Raw genomic sequence first — 26,068 nt, forward strand, 5'->3', positions numbered from 1 at the left:
TAGTAACAGTTAATTTTTTCTTCTAATCGCCTTAAAACAGGCAATCCTTTGCTCATATTTAATTTAGCATTTCTATTTGAATATTTTTGAAATACGAGTGAGAGTTCTGAAACCTAAACAGCTGTTTTTATGTTTATTTGCCACCAGGAATTCCTGCGCAATTCCAAAGACCGGCCAATCTATGATAGGGTCCCCTTACGCTGGTTGTGTGTACGCCATAAACTTACCGTTTGTTAATGTCACAAAAGTAGACAGCAGGACTATGAAACGAAAGGACGGACACAACGACATGTGCCGATGGAAACCCCCCTTTGCATTCCCTCCCACAATCGCACAGGTCCCAAGAGTTGACCATCGGCATTTTTTCAGTTCTTTTATTATGTCGTTCGTTCTTTGCTTTAGCTTTAACACGCTAACCAAAGTTAGCCAACTAACTAGCCACACAAACTTTGCTCCTGTCGTGCTGTGGCGAGAGCATGTGTTTTGGTCATTTCGTGACAAAGAGTTGACCGTTAAACAACACTCTCGGCGTTTTGTAATTGAAAAGGAAAAATTGTGCGAAATACAAGTAACGCCGGTCGGTTTATTCCACATCACACTTCTATTATCGATTATCACAGTTATACCAAAATATTTTTCCATTGTTGTATTGTCCGTTCCTTCGTGGGTTCGTTCTATCGTGTATCGGTTTGCGGTTGAAATGGATACCTTTATCGGTGAAAATCTAAAACAAAATGTTAAATTTCTACAAAAACAACTTTATTAACGAAACTCACCGCCACCACACAAATAATTACGAATAATGCAAAACGTGGACTATAATAAAGAAAACGAAAATCCACAGCACTTCCCTTCTAATCCTGAGCACGTCAACAACGAACCCGATAACGACAACCTTTCCCAATTGCACCAAGAAGAATCTTTATCGCAACAACCACCACCATCATCAATAACAGAAATAGAAGAAGAAAAAGGAGGAGCAACAAGACCAAAGTTTTCCTTTGCCTCGGATTATAAACCTCCACGTAATTTCACTTCTTCATTTGCAGCACCCACAGCACCGTCGGCGTCATATCTATACGACTCCAGTTATCCCCTTGCCAGCTCATCATCCTTATCGGCTTTTACTGTTCTAAACAACAACGATTACACCTCGTCTTTATCTTATCTAGCTAAACCAAACGCCATAGTGCACCCCATACGACGTTCTGAAGAAACGGCACTGCCGAAAAATTCAAATGTTCTCGGCCGTGATCTTAGGATCACTGGTTATCCGGCCAATGTTGGATTATCGGTAACCCATCCCACCTACAATCGGGATGTACAAAAATTTGCCGAAGAACTTAAACGCAAGTTAAGTTCTTTGGATTCAAGTATTGCTGGAAATCGTGATCAGAGTTTATCCAGATTTAAAAATTCTTCACAAAATGTAGGTGTAAATGTGTGTGTGTTTTTTTTCGAAGTGGAAGATTTTAATTGGGAAATGCTTGCAAACAAATAATGGAAATTATGAAGAAGTGTGACAAAACTATTGTAGGTTATGTTTAAATAAAAATCGTGGCTGAGGGTACAGCCCTTATGCTAACGAAGGTACACAGCAAAAATACTCATTACAAAACCCTTTACTAATCCCTTATTTTAACGAAGGTCATGTCGCGCAAAGTAAGTGGTTAAATTAATCGTTCATACTTATTTATCGACTTATTTAGTGATCAAAAAATAACTTATTATATCGCGCACCATGTCCTTGTTGAAATATGGAGTTTTGTACCGAGTATTTTTGCTGGGTATATACACATTGATCACAACTATGCCTTATCAAAATAATGGTATTTAGACGAAATTAGTTTCAGACAATTTGCACCCGACTTAGTCTTGCCCGTTCATCTGTCTACGTGGCTGGTGAGCACATCGACTCTCGAACGGATCAATAATTTTGGTCTAAGCTTTGCAATAATATTTTGTCCAAACTTAGATCAATTTCGAAAATGGGCAATATCGGTACACTCTTTGGGGTATCTTCAGCACAAAAGTTAAAAAAATTTCGCTTAACTTATGCGCATGATAACTTTAGAAGGTAGTACAAAACTTGGTACTAACACAAGTAATATTTCATTTAACTATATCGGCCCACTACTTCGGGTACCTCCGCAAAAAATTTCAAAAATGTTCGAAAAATGTACTCACGGTGCGCCTTAACTAGATTTAAATGAAAGGTGCTTACACCTGGGAAGTTTTTGCGGATTCTGAAACTACATTGTTCTAAGATGAGAAAAACCGAAAACCAAAAAAATCGCCGGAGGGATTTTCAAATAAAGCGCGGCCAAATTTCACATTTTTAGGGCTTTTTATATTTTCACGATTTTGCTTGGAAACCGCGGGTCATATCGTAATGAAACTAAAGAAAATATTATAGCAGTGAAAATTCTCTACAAGATTAGCCTTTACGACTTTTTCCTAGGATTTACCATTTTTGAGATATTGAAGTTCAAATTGGGACAATGGACTGACTGTATCGTCTCCTTATAAAACAATGCCATGACGGCAATTTCCCAACTTCAACTTATATATCTAAAAATGGTACAGCCTAAGAAAAAATCACACAATCAATCTTGTAGAGAATTTTCACAGCTATAAGATTTTCTCAGGTCCCATATCGATAAGACTTGCCGTATTCATGCAAAAACGCGAAACCCTAACGAAAAAACCTAGAAATGTAACCTGAGCTTCTTTATCTCACAAATGGTACAACCTGGGAACAAATCATTAACGTCAATCCTCTAGAGAATTTTCACAGCTACAACATTTTCTTTAGCTCCATTTCGATAGGACTTGCGGTTTCCAAGCAAAATCGCGAAAACCTAAAATAAACCTAAAAATGGGAACTTTGACAGCGACTTATTTAAAAATCCCTACATCGATTTTTTTCTTGTTTTCGAATTTTTCTCATCCAACAACATTGCTGTTTCAGAATCCACAACAAGTAAAAAAGTGTCAGTCGGCTTTGTCGACAGATATATACCCTCAGCCAATGTGAAGTGAAACTTTCACCTACGGACAGATCGAATGTATTTAAGGTTTCTTCAGAATTTTGTGGCCCTTTTTGGACATTTGAACTTGCCGACAAAAATGTGGGTTAGGAATTAACTGCACTAAGACACAAATGTTGAACTTTTGTAGGGCAGGTACCCTAAGGGAGGACCGATTTGGGCCATTTTAGAAGTTAAACTAAATATTGATAAAATATTAGGAGATACAAAGTTTGGACCAAATTGGTTGCCCCATTCAAGTGATATCGTCCTAGCATTTTAGTGACTTTTTTAAATATTGGGGAGAAGTACCGAAAGTTGTGGATCGGTATTGCCCATGAAACTAAGTTTGGATATAATATGACGAAGACCAAATCGCTTGAACATTTCGAGAGTTATCATGCTCTCCGACCGCAAGATATGGTGACATAGTTGTTTTTTTTACACCTTTCGGGCTGTTTTCCCAAGAAATATGGACTTGCCCTTGAAAAAACTTTTACCGTCGTAATGGAGGTAGCGAGTGCAAATCGCTTCAACAAAAATCAAATTGATTCGAGAGCAGGTCTTAAAGTGAACTTATCCGTAATTTTGTGTGAGAGGTACCACAAGGAGCAGACAAATATAGTCCATATTCGAAGCTGATCTATTTCTGGTAGATATATTAGGATGTGCAAAGTATGGATTACATCGGTCACTCCCTTCAAAAGTTATCGTGCGCAAAATTTTTCCGAACATTTTGAAGTTTTGTGGGGGAGGTACCTGAAGGAGTGGTCCGATATCGCTCATCTTCGAATTTAAACTATGTTTTGATAAAATATTACGAAGGCCAAATTTTGGACCGAATCGACAGATCCGTTCAAGCTATCTTGCGCTCCAACCACTACACAAGGTGTCATAGGGGCTTTATGCACCTTTCCGGCCGTTTTCTCAAGAAGTATGGACTTGCCCCTGATGATACTTGTACTGTTTTATGGGGGGAAGTGAATACAAGTTGTTGCAACAAAAATCAAAGCGATTCGAGAGCAGGTCCTAAACTGAACTTATCAGAAATCTTGTGTGGGAGGTACCAGAAGGAGTGGGCCGATTGAGTCCATATTGGAACCTCATCTAAGTCTGGTAGAAATTTCACGATGTGCAAAGTGCGGACCAAATCGGTTACTCCCTTGAAGAGTTATCATGCCTACAATTTTGGAACTTTTGTGGAGGAGGTACCGGAATGAGTGGACCGATATAGCTCGTCTTCGAACTTAAACTAAGTTTGGACAAAATATTACGAAAGCCAAAATTTGAACCGAATCGGTTCATCCGTTCGAGAGTTATCGTGCGCACCAGCCAGACAGACAGACGGACGGACATTGCTAAATCAACTCCAAATTGTCTGAAACACATTTCGTCCAAACATACTTGGGGTCTAAAACCAGTACTTCGATGAGGCACATTTTGTCCGTATGAAAGTGTATATACCCTTTCTAGACTAAAGGCTGAGGGTATAAATAGGTGATAATGAGGAACAACGTTTATGTGGGGTATGTTCAATCTACGCTACAGTGATGCCACTGCAGCGTTTCCCACATAAACAGGGGACAAGTCCATACTACCTAAGTCAATGGCCTAAAAGATCTAACAAACAAATGAAATTATTGCAAAATAAACAATGAGTAAAATTGTTAAAAAGTTACTGAATAGGGGGGGGGCAGTATTCGTCCTAGCTCCATTGAAGGAGCAGGGACCCATATTGAAGTCACCATCCCATATTAGAGCTGGCAAACCATCGATATTCCCAACATTAGATAAACGCGACCAAATCGATAAGTTGTCCATCAGAGCCGCACCTAAAATCTTCTGAGCGACATTTTTGCTGAACATTTCGAAGCCGAAAAACGTCATCTTGTGGTACTTTTATAGCGGCTCTTAAAATAAAGGACGAAAAGGACATCGAAGGAAGCGAGTTAGAAAGTCGAAGTGTTCTACGAAAATAATCCTCATTCGATTTGACTGAAGAATTGTCATCTCAAAAATACGCTAAAGCAACAGTGATCAAAGATATAACGCTAATTCCTGATGGCTTACAGGGTCTCTAGCAAAAACTTCATCACGCCATAAGGCGAAAGTTCGACTCTCGGCGGATCTTTCCTTCGGGGTTCTTTATATACTCACCAAGGGCTTTCATTTCCGAAAGGAATTATCTCTGCCCCAAAATTTGTGTTCACAGTGTTATTTGTTCTCACAGCTAAACAACTTGACTCGCTTATAAAGAGCAGCCCGGACAAGCCGAACATTACTCTGGTCAACCAAGTCGACCTTCAACTAGCAACCAATGACAGTTGCTGAAGCGCCCATTAGGGTCAGTCCTGTCATTGATTGTCAGCCGTATATCGTCCGGGACAATCCGTCGAGCAAAATTGAAATTATGTTTCGGGTTAGATGAGCAGGGAGTCTGCAGGGCACTAGGCTTTTTATCCTTACTTGCCTTAGCAGACGTACAAGAATTCGAAGAAGATGCACCTATTGAAGAGAATTTGGTATTTTCAACAGTGATCCTCTCACTAGCCTTCCTGTCACCCTAGCATACGAATGGACCAGATGTGACATCGTGGACTTCTTCGCAGCAGGAGGTTGTTCCTCAGACGATCTCATCCTTTTTACAAACAATGATTGTGATTTTGCATCGGTCGATCGAGCTCCGCTATCCTTTGAAGTCGATGTCATCTGACACACATCATTTTTCCGCCTGCTCGTGTTTGCACCTGAGTCGGATGATTTATGTTTGCCCATCAGCTAACTCACTTCCATCAACTTTTGGTGGGGTTTGGAATTTGGGACACATCGTATTTCGCCCGGCACAATCCGTCTAGCGATATTGTCATTTTGCTTCGGGTTCGACGAGCAGGGAGTCTGCAGAGCACTTGGCTTTTTATCCTTACTCGCCTTAGCAGATGTTCAAGACTTCGAAGTAGATGCACCTATTGAAGAGAATTTGGTCTTTTCAACAGTGATCTTCTCACTAGCCTTCCTCGTCACCGTAGCATACGAAGCAGACGAATGGACCAGCTGTGGCAGCTTGGACTTCTTCGCAGCAGGAGGTTGTTTCTCAGACAATATCATCCTTTTTACAACCAATGGTTTTGATTTTGCATCGGTCGACCGAGCTCCGCTGTCCTTTGGAGAAGTCGATGTCATCTCAGACACATAATTTTTCCGCCAGCTCGTGTTTGCACCTGAGTCGGATGATTTATGTGTGCTCATCAGCTAAGACACTTCCATCACCTTTTGGTGGGGTTTAAAAATTGGGACAGCTTTAGGGTCGTTGGAAACCTTACCGGTGGACTTGGACACCTTCGTTTTCTTTTTTGGCTACTTTTCAGCCTTTCTTGAGAGCTGCGACGTTACCGTAATGGTTGAATGGGGTGTCCATATTTGAGATGGAGGTCCCTCCCCTCGTCACCTTCTTGGGGATCTCGATTCGGGTTGCTCCCGCTCTTGACGTGGGAATTTTGCTGAAACGCAGTTCCCTCTTAGTCACAAGTTAGATCGTGATCATCATGAAATTCTTTTACACTGTTGGTGGTTGGGTCTTTATTAGCATACCGATTGCACTTTTTATCTTTGGCTTTGGAAGTTTTGGAGGTCTGTGAATCATACGTCTTATCGATGGATACTTCACTCTTGCCGCTCGCCTCCTCCATTGTCTTTTTCCTTAGAAGCAAAAATTTGTCGGCTTTTTCCGATACTAAATGGTATGTTGCAATTGAGAAGGTCATTTTAGCAGCTTTGACCTCCTCTTCAGTCAGTGATAAATATTCCGAAATGACATCCGGGAAACTCTCCTCCTTGAGAGTCAAGGGGATGCTTTCCTTAATAAAGGTAAGGTCACATTAGGCAAATATTTGCTCCAGCGACTGGCAGTGTGCGCTTACAAAGAGCAAGTGAGCATAAATTTCAATGCGTTATTTCTCCTCACTTGCTTTCAGTAAGCGCACACTGCCGGTCGCTGGAGCAAATATTTGCCTGATTGTGGAGTAACATACTGTGTCTGTTTAGGCTGTCATTTATGTGGTCCAGTTCCGGAATGTCATCCACGCCCCTATTAATAGTCCGTTTATCTGCAGCATCATAGTTTGAATCGCTGGCAGCAAAACTGGAGGATTTGTTGTCAATTCCCATATTAGTGGAGGTCAGGGATAGAGAGGTTGTTGCACTTGTGTGTGTAAAGACTGAGGGTGCCAAGGCACCCACACCTACATCAGTCGAAGGTTTATTTTGAGGGTTTTTTTATCAAAAGTTCGTGTATCCATAAGATATTGATTTATGGAGGGACTGAGGTCCTGAGGTCATAGCCTCCTTACCACGGCAAGGACTTGACAGGTAAGCCTAAAACTCGTTGAATCGCCCAGGTATCAACGACTCTCCGTTCAAATACAGTTGGTACCCTAACTGCAAACCTTAAGAACAATCATTCGCATACGTTAAGATCTCAATATCGTCTTGAAGGGTGGTATGCAGGAGAGCTATAGGTTAAACAGTTCCGGAGATATCACCCCACATTGGGGAACTCCTTGTTTCACTCTACGGGGCTTGGATTTCTTGTTCCTAAATTCCACGTACGACAGGCGTCCACACATATAACGTTTCAAACATGTCCGATGGGCACGTGTTCACTTAACACCCCGGTGTTAGGGGATCTCACAATTATTTTGGTAATAGATCGCTACCAAACATGTCAGTCCCGAGATACACTGTAGGTTTTCAGTGCACTATATTGGTTAGCGACAGAAAAAGTGGATAACCTTTGGTCAGTCACAACCATCCAGTTGAACACTTCAAGAAGTTAAATGAGAAGATTGTGGCGTCAAGCCCCCGCATCGCGCCAAGTTTTTTATCCCCGTCTGGGCAGTTGAAAACGTCCAGTGTGCATCACATTTTGGGCAGATGTTTTGTACGGTATGATCGATCCTTGCCCCATAGGAATGTAGACGGCTGCACCATTCCTAGCGTTTTTGAACCAAAACTACTCTGGTTTGTCCTGGCAACTGACGTTCCTCAGTTGCGATAGATGGGGAGATGTTCACGAGGCCCACATTCACATGATAATTGTTTATGGCATATGTTTCTCTCTTGTAACGTTGGACCTCTCGTTCTAGATTATGAAGATCCCTCCTAACATGCCTGGATCGTAAAACTCTAACAAGTACTGCAACGAAAGCATGCCTTTGTATTGCTGTACTGGAAGAATCTTTGTCTCATCATGCAAATGGTTCATTGATTACACGAAGAAACACACTGTTGCACTTCTAAGGTCGGCATGCTATCAGGTTTGAATTTTTTTCCATTGCGTTGCACTTATGTTCGCGGACCACACTGGCGTCGCATAGCTTACCACAAACCGACCTATCGCGTTATGTGTGGTCAACAAGATTTCTTTATGTGCACACCAAGTGTTGCCGGCTAGGGACTTGAGGACTTTGTTCTTACATCTCAGCTTATCGCAAATAACTGTGATTTGAGCGCACAACGTGAACGTGCTGTCGAATGTGTATTATGTGTCGAATTCTGCTATCACAGCACTCACCTCTGCAACCCATGTGGTGAACAGAGTGGTCGCAGATTTTGTGGCGAATATTTGCATATTCCTCTCGTGGAAAAAGGTGGTAAGACCAGTCAGAAAGGAGTTCAGCCTTTCACAAATGACATGAGGTAAGGTACCTGATACCAAGATCGTACAATCATTCACATACGTTAAGATCTCAATACCCTCTTGAGGGGGTAGTATGCAGGAGAGCTAGAGGTTTAACAGTTCCGGAGATATCACCCCACATTGGGGAATTCCCTGTTTTACTCTACGGGGCTTGGACTTCTTGTTTCTTAATTCCACGTATGACAGGCGTCCACACATATAACGTTTCAAACATGCCCGGAATGTAGTCTGCTCGATGTCTTCAAACAGCTTGGAGTGCTTTTGAGGCTTTTGATAAGTCTAGAGCCAACAAAACTGTTCTATCACAAAGCTTGCTTGGGTTGAGTCCTCGCCTAATATGTGTGTGGAGATGGCGTGCAGCGCTGTTGCCAACCCAAGTTGATGATCGGCAACTGGATAGCCATTTCTGACGTTGGGGAGGATTAAAGCCTCTAGGGTCTTTGCTACGGACGACAAAAGCGAAATTGGTTTGAACAATTCACCTTTGCTGACATTCATGCCTGGTTTCAATAGCGGGATCACCCTCCCAATTTTCCAGACTATGGGATCGATTAGGTGGATGGCATATGCGTTGGCAAATAACATGACAACTTCAATAGAGGTCTCACGATAATATCTCCTTTCTTGTGTACGGAATTAATTAATTAATTCTCTTTCACCTTGAGTCCACCGAAGTCCCACACATTCGACCATTATGCTACGACGTTTCACGGGTGGTTAAGTCCGATTATCAGGCATATTAGAATGTTATTGTAGTGGGTGGACGAAGGTCATCCTTGGAAACTAGCATTTATACATAAATCATTCGAAAATTGTATATACGAATTAATGACAGTTATTTAATTCCAAACTTTTCCTATAGTCCGACTTGGCTGGTAACCCTATTTTTCTATTGGTTAAAAGTTTTTCTTACAAAATTAGCTAATAAGTCCGGATTTACATTAGATAAATTTCCTTGCCGCAGATGATACTTTGCCTCACCTCTCTCTCCCCTTCAAACTGACAATTGCAGCTAAGCAATGTAAAATAAATTTGGACATAATTCATCCGAACTTCACACTTCACCTCTCACTTCACGCCTCAAGCATTTTGTTCATCCCATTTACTCATATTTTTGCAAATTTTTGTGGCTAAGATTTATTAGAGCATTTAAAAAGATGAGTACACCCTAGTCCGTCCATAAAATACGCGAAAAATAAGCGTAAATGGGGTGAACAAAATCCTTGAGACGTGAAGAGAGAGGTGAAGTGTGTCTCAGAACATACCCGTATAATTCTCATCGATCTTAATATATCTTAATATCGTCAATTGACGTCAGTTCAAGTGTGTATCGTCTATACAGACTCCATTCCAATTGTCCATTATTGTGGGATATAATGACTCCTGATGCTTGTCTCTAAGGACTTCGTTATGCTCGTCTGTAAAGATTCTCTTTTACTCTAAAGACCTCCTTTTATTCGTCTTTAGAGACTACCTTTTGCTCGTCTTTAAAGGCTCCCTTCTACTCGTCTATAACGTTTCCATGCCACGTTTCCTTAATGACTCCCTTCTTCTCATCTTTACATATCCCCTCTGTATCTATAAACTCCCTTTGGATCACCTTTAAAGACTCCCTGTTGTCGTATCTAAAAACACTCTTCGGCTAGTCTCTAAAGACTCCCTTCGGATCGCCTATAAATACTCTCTTCAGCTCGTATACAAAGACACCCTTAAGCTAGTCTATAAAAATGTGAATGTGCAGAGTAGGCCTTCCATTTTCACAACTATCTCGTGTCTCGTATATTTCCTCTCTTTCAATGGATCTTAATTTCATGTAAATCGAAAATAATAAGTGTACGGGGGTCCACTAAATCTCACTTTTTTCAGGGTATATTACAAATCTGAGTTCTTTACGCATGCTTCTTTGAGTCCTGCCCTCTTCAGTTTCAGTTTCGTTGACCAGAATTTTCTTAAATTCATGCATTCATAACTTGCCATATCCGTTGAATTATTTTTGGATTATACACACTACCGGACTGCGATAACAGATTTTTTTCCATTTGAGAATATTTGCAGTGCACCCTTTATCATGTAGTGCCATGTTCCTAAAGACTATAATATCTGGTTCCGACTCTCGACCTAATATAATTCTCATATATTAAAACAATTATCAACAAATAAATGTCCATCATTTGTGGACAATGACTCTTTAGCTTTCATTAGCAAACAGATTTACTAATTGTTCTCTATATGACAATAGTTATATCTTTTAACCTTTTCCATTATTGTTGGCATTTCCTAATTAAACTTCCCATACTTTCGCCGAAAAAAAGTAAACTTAAGTGAAACACTCCCCATGTATCATCATTTGGGAGGTCCAATTCATTTAACTCAATTTCTTAAACCATTGTATTTGTTCTTCATTTTGTTTAATTTCTTTTCCATTTTCTGTTTTGCGTTTCTTGACTTCTCCTTTTTTGGACTCTTAGGGCAGCAATCAAGAAACACTTAACCAACGACCGCTTTTCATTACCACTGTGCCGCGTGGCATTTTTCTACCACCGCCAAACGAAGTTGCACTCATTTCGCCGACACGTAAACGACAGTTGTATGCGTATTCCTCACATCCGGTCGTCTATAAAGGCAACAATAATGAACCGTCATCGTCGTCTCCAGCGTTGTATTACCAACACCAACATCATTTCAGTCGACTACCCTATCCTGACCAAACGCAAATTATCCACAAAATAATAACCAGAAGCCAAAATAACCAAGAAAAACCACAACAACAGCACCAACAACAACAACACTACACAAACCGAAACTCTTCGATAACAATGGCCAAGGACAAATATTCAAATACCTATACCACAACAGGCTCCACAACAGGCAAACGCGGGGGTGCCGCCGACAGTGGACGGGGTGGTGATAGTGGTGGTGTTGGAGTTTCGATCGCCAATGCTGATAAAGATTCGTCGAAATCAACTTTACGTATAAACGGTGTCAGGGGGCCATTATATGCATCCTCTTTGGCGGCTGGTGACGCTATATCGCCACCATTATTGGGTGGCATAAATATTACCAAACAACAATTCCAACAACAACTTGAGCTAAACCGTTCAAAAAGGTAACTTCGTTTTTTGTTACATATGTATGAACAGATTTATGTATGTAGTACGTATGTACATATTGTTGTGTTAATGTGTGTACCTCTTTTTCTGTTTTGAAGGATATTTTCTTTCAATGGAAATTTAATTTGCATATAAATTAAAGAAAAGCTTAAAATTTTGATTTTCAGATAAAATTTGTTGGTATTATTGGAAAGTTCATAATTTAAAAAAAAATAAATTTTGGAATATTTTACCACTTTGATCCTCTACAAGGATTCCCTTTTGCTCGTCTCACCTTTTACGTCCTTAAATACATTCTTGCTCGTCTACTAAGACTACTTTCTACTCGTTTATAAATACAAGCTTCCGCTCCACTATAAAGACTCTCTCCTGCTCGTCTATACAGACCCATTTCTGTCCCTCCATAAATACTCCTGTTTCTTCGTCTTCAATTACTCACTTCTACTCGTCTATAACGTTTCCCCATCATTTTCAATAAGACTCCATTCCGCTCCCTCTTCTCGTCGATAAGGACTCCCTTAGGCTTATCTATAAAGACGGCCCTCAGCTCTTGTACAAACACTCCCTTCGGCTCGACTATAAATACTCTCTTGGATTAGTCTATAAAGACTCTCTTAGGTTCGTCTATAGAGACTACCCTTTGGCTCGTATATGAAGGCTCTCTTCGGTTTGTCTAATAAGACACCATGTGGTCGTCTATAAAGACTGACTTCGGTTCATATACAGTTGCGAAAACAATAATAGCACCACCGTGAACAATTTATTTACCACTACAAACAAAATTAAGATTGTTGTTGTTTCCACTAATATTGTTGTTAGGTGAATATCCCAAGGTGTCCCCTTTTATAAAAAAGTAAATTTTATGTTCACATTATTATAACTATTTGTTTATGGCAGCTATAACGAAAAACTATCAAAAAAGAGGCGAAAAAACTAATAGCACCACTTTCATTTTCTATAGATAATATTTTACTTTTGGGACATTTTCTTGCATTTAAATACTTATTTGGCTTATTGAACATTAATTTTCATTTTTGACATTCCAACTTCAAAAATACGATGTTTTAACTTAAAATAGGTCGTAAAATGTCCTACAGTGCAGAGAAGCCCAAAATAATGAACAACAGCTCTGTTGATAGAAAATATTCACAGATAAGTTGGCAGATTTGTTTGAAAATCTAAGAAAATGATTCATCACTCTATTAACTGTAAAGAAAATGCGTAAAGTAGTGGAATTAATTGATCCCTGACACAACATCAGGTCAAAATTTGCATCTGAAATGCAAAAAGGTACTATTTCAAAGGTCCTAGTAGGCTATAAAAGGACCACATTGTATCGGAAACAGTACAAAAATTTCGCAAATATCTCAGAGAGCATAGTTTAAAAGCACACAGTTCTAGGAAACGCCATAATTTTAACGGATTACACGATACAGAGCCGAAAAGTAGTCACAATGACATTTTACATTTGCAAGACCAACTGTGGGGCAATATTTTATGTAGTTGTGGTTCTAAATGTTTATGTTTGGGCGAAAATAATTTCATTTCTCAGTTACATGATCTCAAAAAACTCTAAATGGAACCAAAATATACAGCAAAACCTTTATGAAAGGATTGTTTAACCGTAATAGGATAGAGCTGATTTTGTCGTTAGAGACTAAGCCCTATACATGGCAACAAAACTGTAAAGAATTAACTTATTATCGTTGAAATTCTAGAAAATATGACTCTATTTCATTTAGAAAGTAAGATGGCACTAGTTTGGCCCTTCCAAAAGGATATGAACAGTAATAAACTGGGTTATAATTTGGAAGAAAGTCAAAGAAATTGTCTTATAGAAGTTCTGTGGCCACTCCCTAGACTATGACAAATCAAAAAAGTATTATCTAAGTTCACTAAGGCAACTACAGCATCAAAACCAAACACCAGAAAATCATTTTGGATAGTTATTTAGAAATCCTCTAAGAATAATCCTGCGAACAATACCAGAATCCACTTCTTCGATACCAAGCTTATCCCGAGGCGTTACTATCGAATTCAACTGAACAATAAATCAGTAGGCACTTGTTTCTCTTGATATACTACTATTCTTGAGCAATAAAGTGTAAACATTTGTCCAATTTCTATAATTTTAAGGAAATTGTTAATGGTGGTGCTATTATTTTTTTCGCCCATTTTTTGGATTTTTGGTTAAATTTGGTCTATTTTTTTAAAAAGTGTGGGAAATAATTGCGATTGTGGTTACATTTATATTCTTTAGAATCGTTTTGTTCTAAAAATGCATGAAAAGGACAGCAAAATTTGCACATGTAAATTAAAATGCCTCCAAACCATTTTTTTAGGAGGTGGTGCTATTATTTCTTTCGCAGCTGTATAAAGACTCCCTTCGGCTCGTCTAAAGAGATTACTTTCGACGCGTCTATAAAACTCCCTTCGCCTCGTCTACAAAGACTCTCTGTGTCCATCCAAAAGAGTTCCTTCGGTTCGTCCATAAAGAATCCCATCGGTTCGTCTACAAAGACTCCCATCGGTTCGTCTATAAAGACTCCCATCGGTTCGACTATAAAATCTCCCTTCGTTTCGTCCATTAAGACTCTCTTCCGTTCGTCTATAAAGACTACCTTCGGTTGGATCTATAAAAACTTCCATCGGTTCGTCTATAAAGACTCCGTTCAGCTCGTCTATAAAGACTCCGTTCAGCTCGTCTTTAAAGACTTCGTTCAGCTCGTCTATAAAGACTCCCTTCAGCTCATCTATAAGGACTCCCTTCAGCTCGTCTTTAAAGACTCCCTTCAGCTCATCTATAAAGACTCCCTTCAGCTCGTCTATAAAGACCTCCCTCAGCTTGTCTATTAAGACTCCCTCAGCTCGTCCATAAAGACTCGGTTCAGCTCATCTATAAAGACTTCCTTCAGCTCGTCTATAAAAACTCCCTTCAGCTATAAAGACCCCGTTAAGCTCGTCTATAAAGACACCCTACGGCCGTCTATAAACCTCCATTCGGCTCGTCTATAAAGACTCCCTTCGGCTCGTCTATAAAGACTCCCTTTGTCTCGTCTATAAAGACTACCTTCGGTTGGACCTATAAAAACTTCCATCGGTTCGTCTATAAAGACTCCGTTCAGCTCGTCTATAAAGACTCCGTTCAGCTCGTCTATAAAGACTCCGTTCAGCTCGTCTTTAAAGTCTTCGTTCAGCTCGTCTATAAAGACTCCCTTCAGCTCATCTATAAAGACTCCCTTCAGCTCGTCTATAAAAACTCCCTTCAGCTATAAAGACCCCGTTAAGCTCGTCTATAAAGACACCCTACGGCCGTCTATAAACCTCCCTTCGGCTCGTCTATAAAGACTCCCATCGGCTCGTCTATAAAGACTCCCTTTGGCTCGTCTATAAAGACTACCTTCGGTTGGATCTATAAAAACTTCCATCGGTTCGTCTATAAAGACTCCGTTCAGCTCGTCTATAAAGACTCCGTTCAGCTCGTCTTTAAAGACTTCGTTCAGCTCGTCTATAAAGACTCCCTTCAGCTCATCTATAAAGACTCCCTTCAGCTCGTCTTTAAAGACTCCCTTCAGCTCGTCTTTAAAGACTCCCTTCAGCTCATCTATAAAGACTCCCTTCAGCTCGTCTATAAAGACCTCCCTCAGCTTGTCTATTAAGACTCCCTCAGCTCGTCTATAAAGACTCGGTTCAGCTCATCTATAAAGACTTCCTTCAGTTCATCTATAAAGACTCCCTTCAGCTCGTCTATAAAGACTCCCTTAAGCTCGTCTATAAAGACTCCCTTCAGCTCATCTATAAGGACTCCCTTCAGCTCGTCTATAAAAACTCCCTTCAGCTATAAAGACCCCGTTAAGCTCGTCTATAAAGACACCCTACGGCCGTCTATAAACCTCCCTTCGGCTCGTCTATAAAGACTCCCTTCGGCTCGTCTATAAAGACTCCCTTCGGCTCGTCTATAAAGACTCCATTCGACTCGCCTATAAAGACTCCCTTCGGCTCGTCTGTAAGGACTTCCTTCGGCTCGTCTGTAAGGACTTCCTTCAGTTCGTCTATAAAGACTCCCTTTGGCTCGTCTATAAAGACTCCATTCGGCTCGCCTATAAAGACTCCCTTCGGCTCGTCTGTAAACCTCCCTTCAGCTCGTCTATAAAGACCCCGTTAAGCTCGTCTATAAAGACACCCTATGGCCGTCTATAAACCTCCCTTCGGCTCGTCTATAAAGACTCCCTTCGGCTCGTCTATAAAGACTCCTTTCGGCTCGTCTATAAAGACTCCCTTTGGCTCGTCTATAAAGACTCCCTTCGGCTCGTTTATAAATACTCCCTTCGGCTCGTCTATAAAGACTCCCTTCAGGTTGTCTATAAAGATCTATAAATACCCCCTTCAGCTTGTCTATAAAGACTCCCTTCGGCTCGTCTATAAAGACTCCCTTCAGGTTGTCTATAAAGACTCCCTTCAGCTCGTCTATAAAGACTCCCTTCAGCTCGTCTATAAAGACCCTCTTCAGCTCGTCTATAAAGACTCCCTTCAGCTCGTCTATAAAGACCCCCTTCAGCTCGTATATAAAGACTCCCTTCAGCTCGTCTATAAAGACTCCCTTCAGCTCGTCTATAAAGACTCCCTTCAGCTCGTCTATAAAGACTCCCTTCAGCTCGTCTATAAAGACTCCCTTCAGCTTGATTATAAAGACTCCCTTCGGCTCGTCTATAAAGACTCTCTTCGGCTCGTCTATAAAGACTCTCTTCGGCTCGTCTATAAAGACTCCCTTCGGCTCGTCTATAGAGACTCCCTTCAGCTCGTCCATTAAGACTCACTTCGACTCATCTATAAAGACTCCCTTCGGCTCTTCTATAAAGACACCCTTCAGCTCGTCTATAAAGACTCCCTTCAGCTCGTCTATAAAGGCTCCCTTCGGCTCGTCTATAAAGGCTCCCTCCAGCTCGTCTATAAAGACTCCCTTCGGCTCGTCCATAAATACTCCCTTCGGCTCCTCTATAAAGACTCCCTTCGGCTCGTCTATAAAGATTCCCTTCGGCTCCTCTATAAAGACTCCCTTCGGCTCGTCTATAAAGACTCCCTTCGGCTCGTCTATAAAGACTCCCTTCGGCTCGTCCATAAAGACTCCCTTCGGCTCGTCTATAGAGACTCCCTTCAGCTCGTCCATTAAGACTCGCTTCGACTCGTCTATAAAGACTCCCTTCAGCTCGTCTCTAAAGGCTCCCTTCGGCTCGTCTATAAAGACTCCCTTCGGCTCGTCTATAAAGACTCCATTCGGCTCGTTTACAAAGGCTCCCTTAGGCTCGTCTATAAAGACTCCCTTCGGCTAGCCCATAAAGACTCACTTTGGCTCGTCTATAAATACTCCCTGCGGTTCGTCCATAAAGACTCCCTTCGGCTCGTCTATAAAATCTCCCTTCGGCTAGTCCATAAAGACTCACTTTGGCTCGTCTATAAAGACTCCCTGCGGTTTGTCTATAAAGGCTCCCTTAGGCTCGTCTATAAATACTCCCTTTGGCTCGTCTATAAAGACCCCCTTCGGCTAGTCCATAAAGATTCCCTTCGGCTCGTCTATAAAGACTCCCTTCAGCTCGTCCATTAAGACTCACTTCGACTCGTCTATGAAGACTCCCTTCAGCTCTTCTATAAAGACTCCCTTCAGCTCGTCTATAAAGACTCCCTTCAGCTCGTCTATAAAGACTCCCTTCAGCTATCTATGAAGACTCACTTCAGCTCGTCTATAACAACTCCCTTCAGCTCGTCTATAAAGACTCCCTTCAGCTCGTCTATAAAGACTCCCTTCTGTTCGTCTATAAAGACTCCTTTCGGCTCGTCTATAAAGACTCCCTTCGGCTTGTCCATAAAGACTCCCTTCGGCTCGTCTATAAAGACTCCCTTCGGGTCGTCTGTAAAGACTCCGTTCAGCTCGTCTATAAAGACTTCCTGAGGTTAGCTATAAAGACTCGATGTCGTCTTCTAAAAAGACTACCTTCAGGTCTTCTATAAGGACTCCTTGCATTGAAGTCGCCCAGATGCTTTTCTACAAAGATTTTCTCTGCTTCAATTTGTCCGTCTTTAAAAATCCCCATCTGCTTTAAAATGTCTTCTGCCCCCTTGCTGTTCCCCCTCACTATTTAAATGATATCTAAAAATTGATCTGCAATTGTTAAACTTTTAAAATGAATAATTGAACTAAATACCGTGACAGTATGTCAAAGATGAGCAGTCATACACATGTAAATGTTTCCAAAAGCTTATGCGTGATTTAATCATCCTTCCCTACATTATCGGCGAACGGTACCTCCCTACAACAATTTTACAAAATATAGGTTAATAAAATATTAAAAACATGTAATTATTTTGTTTTCAAATCATTACTTGTGTGTCCTAAATTCAAAGGAATAATAACAACAACAATCAACTAGAATAAGAATAACAACAAGCATGATGATGATGGTGATGACAATTTGGAAAAAATAAGGACAATTTACAAAAGTATTCTCACTCTCACTTTTATAGAGATTCCTAGCTCTCATATGCATATTACATATGTAAGTAGGAGAGGAAGTAACCATCTATTTGTGTCATATGCGTCAATCACGGAAATTCCCCAACCGAAAATCAAATTTTAATGCCCCAAAACCCCAAATAGCCAATTCGGAGAGCACTTTTATTAAACAAAAGTCAAACATTGTATGTAGTTAGAGTTTCAACTTTGACATGACTAATAAAAAAATTATTCACTTTATTTGATTTTTGTATTGGTTGTCTAGGTTTGATTGTGTTGTTGTTGTGTGTGTTCGTTCGCCTGGGGTATAGGTGAATGTCCTGCTAATCCTTAATAAGCCTTAAATATTTTACCTATTTTTGTTTTGTTATTTGTTGGCAAACGAAATGAAAAAAAATGTGCAACTACTGCTGCTAAGTTGTAGGAAACTTGACGTTAAAACTAATGCAAGGTTTTCGCAATTTACACTTCAGTTTTAGCAACAAAGGAAATGTTAAATTTTTCATTCGAAAAAATCCAGTCGATGGCGGATGGCGGCTACACTGTAGAAAAATATTACTCTGTTTTTTTATTTTTATTTATTTATTTTTTTTTTTTTTTTGATTACACTGTGCAGCAGCATTTTTGGGGGGTGGAAAATTTCTTTTGAATATGAAAGCACTTGATGAGTATACTAAGAACCCAAAAGGAAATTTTCGCCATAGGTCAAGTTTCTGAGATATCTCGCGATAAAGTTTTTGATTTTTTCCCTATAATACTTGGTAAAATAGCTCCATATCTCTATTTGGCGTTGTTGTAGCTTCATTTTGAGGTGACATGTCTTCAGTCAAATCGATTGGCGAATCTTTTTGTAGAACATTTCATTCTTCTAACTCAATGCCTTTCATGTCCTTTTCGTCCTTTATTTCTTGAACCGTAGTGAAAGTACCACAAGATGAGATTTTTCAGCATCCAAATATTCTACAAAAATGTTGATCAGAAGATTTTAGCTACGGTTCTCTTTGACAGCTTATCGATTCTGTCACATTTTCATTGTCCTTTTTGACATTTAATCGGTTTTGGTTCAGAAATAAACTATGTTTTGTTTTTCTGTATATTCGGCATTGGTTATTTATTGGTATGTAGACATAACAGTTGATTATTGCTTATGTAGACATCTGGGGTGCTTCTGAAATATTTACCACAAATAGCTCTTGTAATGGTGAACACGTTAATAACAAATTTTCTTGGAGGATAGATCCGGTTATCTCAATTTTTGATCCGGATATTCCGACATTAAAACGGATTTTTGAACCGGTTTTAAGTAACCGATTAAACTTATATGTATACCGTTAAAAAGCTTATAGAGTTGTCAATCAAATTAAATTAATTCGTTTCTGAAAACTTTGTTAGTTGCAGTTCTAGAACAAAAAAACCGATTTCTTAAACCGTTTTTAAGGAAAAATATCAAAACGCGCAAATATGGAGATCAAAGGCTGGGGGGCGAACAATTCTTTTTGGCGATGAAAGTCGACGAAGATAATAATACGAACGCGGAAGGACAGTTACGCCGTAGGTCAAACTTCTGAGTTATGGCGAAATGAATTCTTTCTTGACAAACTATACATACCTACATGACAAAAACAAGCGAAATTTGATCGCGCCATAACTCAGAAGTTTGACCTACGGCGTAACTGTCCTTCCGCGTTCGTATTATTATCTTCGTCGACTTTCATCGCCAAATAGAATTGTTCGCCCCCCAGCCTTTGATCTCCATATTTGCGCGTTTTGATATTTTTCCTTAAAAACGGTTTAAGAAATCGGTTTTTTTGTTCTAGAACTGCAACTAACAAAGTTTTCAGAAACGAATTAATTTAATTTGATTGACAACTCTATAAGCTTTTTAACGGTATACATATAAGTTTAATCGGTTACTTAAAACCGGTTCAAAATTCCGTTTTAATGTCGGAATATCCGGATCAAAAATTGAGATAACCGGATCTATCCTCCAAGAAAATTTGTTATTAACGTGTTCACCATTACAAGAGCTATTTGTGGTAAATATTTCAGAAGCACCCCAGATGTCTACATAAGCAATAATCAACTGTTATGTCTACATACCAATAAATAACCAATGCCGAATATACAGAAAAACAAAACATAGTTTATTTCTGAACCAAAACCGATTAAATGTCAAAAAGGACAATGAAAATGTGACAGAATCGATTAGCTGTCAAAGAGAACCGTAGCTAAAATCTTCTGATCAACATTTTTGTAGAATATTTGGATGCTGAAAAATCTCATCTTGTGGTACTTTCACTACGGTTCTAGAAATAAAGGACGAAAAGGACATGAAAGGCATTGAGTTAGAAGAATGAAATGTTCTACAAAAAGATTCGCCAATCGATTTGACCGAAGACATGTCACCTCAAAATGAAGCTACAACAACGCCAAATAGAGATATGGAGCTATTTTACCAAGTATTATAGGGAAAAAATCAAAAACTTTATCGCGAGATATCTCAGAAACTTGACCTATGGCGAAAATTTCCTTTTGGGTTCTTAGTATACTCATCAAGTGCTTTCATATTCAAAAGAAATTTTCCACCCCCCAGACTTTGAGTTCCATTTTGAGTCACAGTGTTATTGATCAATTGTACTTGTTGGAAATTGCGTTGCCTATTTTTAGGTGTTTTTAAACCCCCCAATGAAAACATCTTTAAAGAATCTTTTAGACAACATTTGTGTTAAAAAATTTAAAAAATAAGTAAAGGAAATAAAACAGTCCCTTAAACACCTCCTCCTTCTTCTCTGTGAAGAGGAAAATATTCCCATTTCTTCGTCCTTAATGACTCACTTCTACTCAATAGGACTTCCTTCTGCTCAATAGGACTCCCTTCTGCTCATCTTTAAATATTCCATCTTCTCGTCCATAAGGACTTCCTTCGGCTCGTCTATAGAGACTACCCTTTGGCTCGTATATAAAGGCTCCCTTCGGTTTGTCTATAAAGACAACCTGTGGCTGTGTATAAATACTCTCTTCGATTTGTCTATAACGGCACTATGTGGCCGTCTATAAGGACTACCTTCGGCTCGTTTATAAGGACTCCCTTCGATTCGTCTATAAGGACTCCCTTCGATTCGTCTATAAACCTCCCTTCGGCTCGTCTATGAAGACTCTCATCGGCTCGTCCATAAAGACTCCCTTCGGCACGTCTATAAAGACTCCCTTCGGCTCGTCCATAAAAACTCCCTTCGGCTAGTCTATAAAAACTCCCTCCGGCTCGTCTATAAAGACTCCCTCCGGCTCGTCTATAAAGACTCCCTTCGGATCGTCTAAAAAGACTCCCTTCGGATCGTCTATAAGCCTCCCTTCGGCTCGTCTATAAAGACTCTCATCGGCTCGCCTATAAAGACTCCCTTCAGCTCGTCTATAAAGACTCCCTTCGGCTCGTCTATAAAGACTCCCTTCGGCTCGTCTATAAAGACTCCCTTCGGCTCGTCTATAAAGACTCCCTTCGGCTCGTCTATAAAGACTCCCTTCGGCTCGTCTATAAAGACTCTCATCGGCTCGCCTATAAAGACTCCCTTCGGCTCGTCTATAAAGACTCCCTTCGGCTCGTCTATAAAGACTCCCTTCGGCTCGTCTATAAAGACTCCCTTCGGCTCGTCTATAAAGACTCCCTTCGGCTCGTCTATAAAGACTCCCTTCCGCTCGTCTATAAAGACTCCCTTCGGCTCGTCTATAAGGACTCCCTTCGATTCGTCTATAAAGACTCCCTTCGGCTCGTCTATAAAGACTCTCTTCGGCTCGTCTATAAAGACTCCCTTCGGCTCGTCTATAAAGACTCCCTTCGGCTCGTCTATAAAGACTCCCTTCGGCTCGTCTATAAAGACTCCCTTCGGCTCGTCTATAAAGGCTCCCTTCGGCTCGTCTATAAAGACTCCCTTCGGCTCGTCTATAAAGACTCCCTTCGACTCGTGTATAAAGACTCCCTTCGGCTCGTCTATAAAGACTCCCTTCGGCTCGTCTATAAAGACTCCCTTCGGTTCGTCTATAAAGACTCCCTTCGGCTCGTATATAAAGACTCCCTTCGGCTCGTCTATAAAGACTCCCTTCGGCTCGTCTATAAAGACTCCCTTCGGCTCGTCTATAAAGACTCCCTTCGGCTCGTCTATAAAGACTCTCTTCGGTACGTATAATAAGACTCTGGTCGTCTATAAAGACTCCCTTCTGGTCGCCCATAAAGTCCAACTTCTGGTAACCTATAATGACCCCGTTGCAGTCGTCTATAAAGTCTTCTTTCTGGACTTTTATAAAGTCTCCCTTCTTTACGTCTATAAAACTCCCTCCCTTCAGGTAAAGACATCCTTAGTCTCGTCTATAAAGATTCCTACCTGATCCTCTGTAAATACTACATCTTACTTGTCTATAAAGACTCCATCCTGCTCGTCTATAACGACTTCATCCTGCTCGTCTATAAAGACTCTCACTTCTGGTCGCCTATAAAGTCTCCCTTCTAGTAGCATAATAAGACTCTGGTCGTCTATAATGACCCCGATCTGATCGTCTATAGTCTCCCATCCGGTAGTTTATAAAGACTCTATTCTGGTCGCCTCCATTCTCGTAGTCTATAAAGACTCCCTACAGGTCGTCTATAAAGACTCCCTACAGGTCGTCTAAATAGCCTCCCTTCTGGTCGTCTAAATAGTCTCTCTTCTGGTCGTCCTAGTCCGTCCTGGTCGCCCATAATGACCCCGGTCTGGTAGTCTTTAAAGTTTCCCTTCGCTTCTGGTCGTCTATAATGACACCGTCCTATTAGTCCCCCTTCCGGTTGTCTATAACGACTCCCTTCTGGTGGTCTATAAAGACTCCATTCTGGTCACCTAAAAATACTAACATCTGTTTATCTCTTCTAATTGTCTTCTGGTTCTGCTCGCATGTAAAGATCGCCTTCAAGTCGCCAATAAAGACCCCCTTCAAGTCGCCTTTAGTAACTCTTTCTGGACATCCATTCTGGTCGTTTATAAGACTCTCTTTTGGTCGTCCATACAGACTCCCTTCTGCTCGTTTATAAAGTTTTCCTTCTGAACATCTATAAAGGCCCCTTCTGAACATCTATAAAGACTCCCTTCTGGTCGTCTATAAAGTCTCCATTCCGGTTGTAATTAAAAACTCCATTCTGATCGCCGGTAATGATCCCGTTCTGGTCGTCTACAAAGACTCCATTCTGGTAGCCTATAAAGAATCCCTCCTGGGCTCCTATAAAGACTTACATCAGGTCAACTATATAGTCTCCCGTCTGGTCCGCTATATAGTCTACATTCTAGTCGTCTATAAAGACTCCCTTTTGGTCAACCATAAAGTCCAACTTTTGGTAGCCTATAATGCCTACAAAGACTCCCTTCTGGTTGTCTGTAATGAATCCCTGTTCACAAAGTCTCCCTTCAGGGCGCCTACATGGACGTCCATAAAGACTCCCTTCTGATCGCATATCTATACTGATTACTTTCTGGACGTCCATACAGACCCCATTCTGGTCATCTATAAAGACTTCGTTATTGTCGTCCATACAGAATCCATGCTTTATGCCTTCTATAAAGCCTTCCTTCTTTAAAGACTTTTTTACTTGTCTGTGGGGTCCACTTCTGGCCGTCTATAAAGACGCAAGAAAGGGACTCCATAAACCTTTTTTCAGTGCATTGCAAAAATCACTATCCCTCATGTCATAGAATAGAACGTCATCCACACATCTACACTATACTCGTACAACACATACACAACAGAACCGTAATGTCTGTATTTACTTCCGGTCTATGGCAAACTATTTGAAAATGGCAAAAGAAAAATAAAATAAAGAGTCCATTGTAAAACTCAATGGAAATTTGCATAGGTCGTGAGTTTCGACTTGATTTTTTTTTTCAATTGAACAACCTTCTCGCAAAAGGGATTTTATTTTCAGACATGCAGCCTATAATATTCCCATCACATGTTGCTGTGTGAATGGCATATTGGCCAGTGTAAGAAACCACAGATGTTGTTTGAAAATTTAAACATTGTGGATATTAGAGTGGCACTGAGAAAGGACATAGAATATTGTGAAACATTATTTTTGTGATTGGAATTAAAAGTTAGAATTCCCTGGGGATGATTTGAAAAAATACATGAATAATAGGTTGAAAATATACATAAAGAACATATGAGGCACTAAGAGCCATAACGGCCACATGTTAAAAAATCAAAACGACTAAATATATCGAATTGGCTTTTGAAATAAATACTAAAAAATCCATATTACATTATTTTATACAATGCAATAGTTAGTTTTTTAGTATTTATTTCAAAAGATTTTCTTATAGTCAGTTTGAATTTTTAAACCATGTGGATTAGGCCGTTTTGGCGCTGAGTGCCTCATATGTTTTAGGTAATTGTCCTTTAAACGAGCAATAATCAAAGGTGCGTCGAATTCACTTAATCAAAACTCCTTAAAGTATGCAATAGAAAATATGGTGTATATTCCTGCTATAAACGCTCCCTTCCACTGGTATATGAGTTGTCTCATTTTCTGGTCAATAAACTCTTCCTCCTCACTTTCAGTAGTAATTGGCTACCCTTCTGTCGAAGAGGCCATCCTAATATTCAACTTCCTTGCCTCATTGAAAAACAAATACATATAAGAAGTACATTTTCCATGTGAAAAACGTCCTTTTTTTAGATTTTTGCCGTTTCATCATCACGAAAGGTCATCGATTCATCGTTTCGTGTGTTCTTGAGAACTATGAAGAAGGAAAATTTATATTTATTTTGTGTTAACTTGCAATTAATATATTTATTTTTTCTTTTTCACCTTCTTCTTTTTCTTGTTTGCTTTCTACTTTCAGAGAAACCCCACCAGCGGAACCCTACAAAAATATAATGTATGACCGTAGAGTGGTACGAGGCAGTAATTATGGAACCACAAATGCCCTCTTGGTAAGTTAATTTTTTTTTAGTTTTAGAAGGAAGGCTGCAAGGTTATTGAAAATAATTTAATTTGCGTTTTTGAAGATTTGGTACAAAGATAAGGAGTCTCAGTATAATTGGTAGTTACAATTAAAAATGTCATGCTGCCAACTTAAATTCATTAACATGCTTTGCTTGGCCATAAAATACTATGGTGAGTTTGAGGATGAACAAATATGTCACATTCCCAAGGTAAAGGAGAGTGTCATATACATCCGCAATCTAGAAATTGCTTTTGATCGAACGGACTACAAATAAGAAGTCGTTCTGTCAATATCGAGCTAAAAGAGTATCTTCAAGACTATCAAAAAAGAGTTTAAAACCTAATTATGCTATTCTATAAAGATTTCCTTGAAGTCTACAAAGCATCATTGCACGTCAATAAAGACTCACTTTCGTCTATAAACATTACTTACTCCCGACACCCTCGTGGTCGTATCTAATATTCTGGATTTCTTAAAGACCCCCTTCTGGTTATCTATTAAGACTCAATTCATTCGTATGTACATAAAGACTCGTCTCTCCTCGCCTGGATCCCTATTGGTCTATAAAGACTACTTACTGATTGTCTATAAATACTCTTTTCTAGTCGTCTAAAAATACTTCTTTCTGGTCGTCAATAAAGACTTCCTTCTTGTCGTCTATTAAGACACCCTTCTGGTTTTATATATAGAACTTGTTGGTTCTATATAGAATTTCTTCTGGAAGTCTATAAAAGCTCCCTTGTGATTGTCCATAAAAACTC

The 26,068-nt window shown here is 39.9% G+C and overlaps 1 protein-coding gene across 2 annotated transcripts in view; it reads left to right on the forward strand.

Moving 5' to 3' along the window:
- The first annotated feature begins 381 nt into the window (after positions 1–381).
- The window catches only part of Rsph3 (Radial spoke head protein 3), a 28,118-nt gene continuing 2,431 nt past the window's right edge, over positions 382–26,068 (forward strand). For both annotated transcript variants that reach the window (XR_012412954.1, XM_073987452.1), the window contains exons 1-3: positions 382–1,429; positions 11,193–11,830; positions 25,203–25,293. Coding sequence is in view for 1 of the 2 variants with exons in the window: in XM_073987452.1 (XP_073843553.1) it covers positions 803–1,429; positions 11,193–11,830; positions 25,203–25,293 (1,356 nt within the window). In the remaining variant the exon portion in view is untranslated. The remainder of the gene's footprint in view (positions 1,430–11,192; positions 11,831–25,202; positions 25,294–26,068) is intronic.

The sequence above is a fragment of the Musca autumnalis genome, unplaced genomic scaffold (genome assembly GCF_047663935.1).
Source record: "Musca autumnalis isolate F117 unplaced genomic scaffold, ASM4766393v1 scaffold_4, whole genome shotgun sequence".
Taxonomy (NCBI): domain Eukaryota; kingdom Metazoa; phylum Arthropoda; class Insecta; order Diptera; family Muscidae; genus Musca; species Musca autumnalis.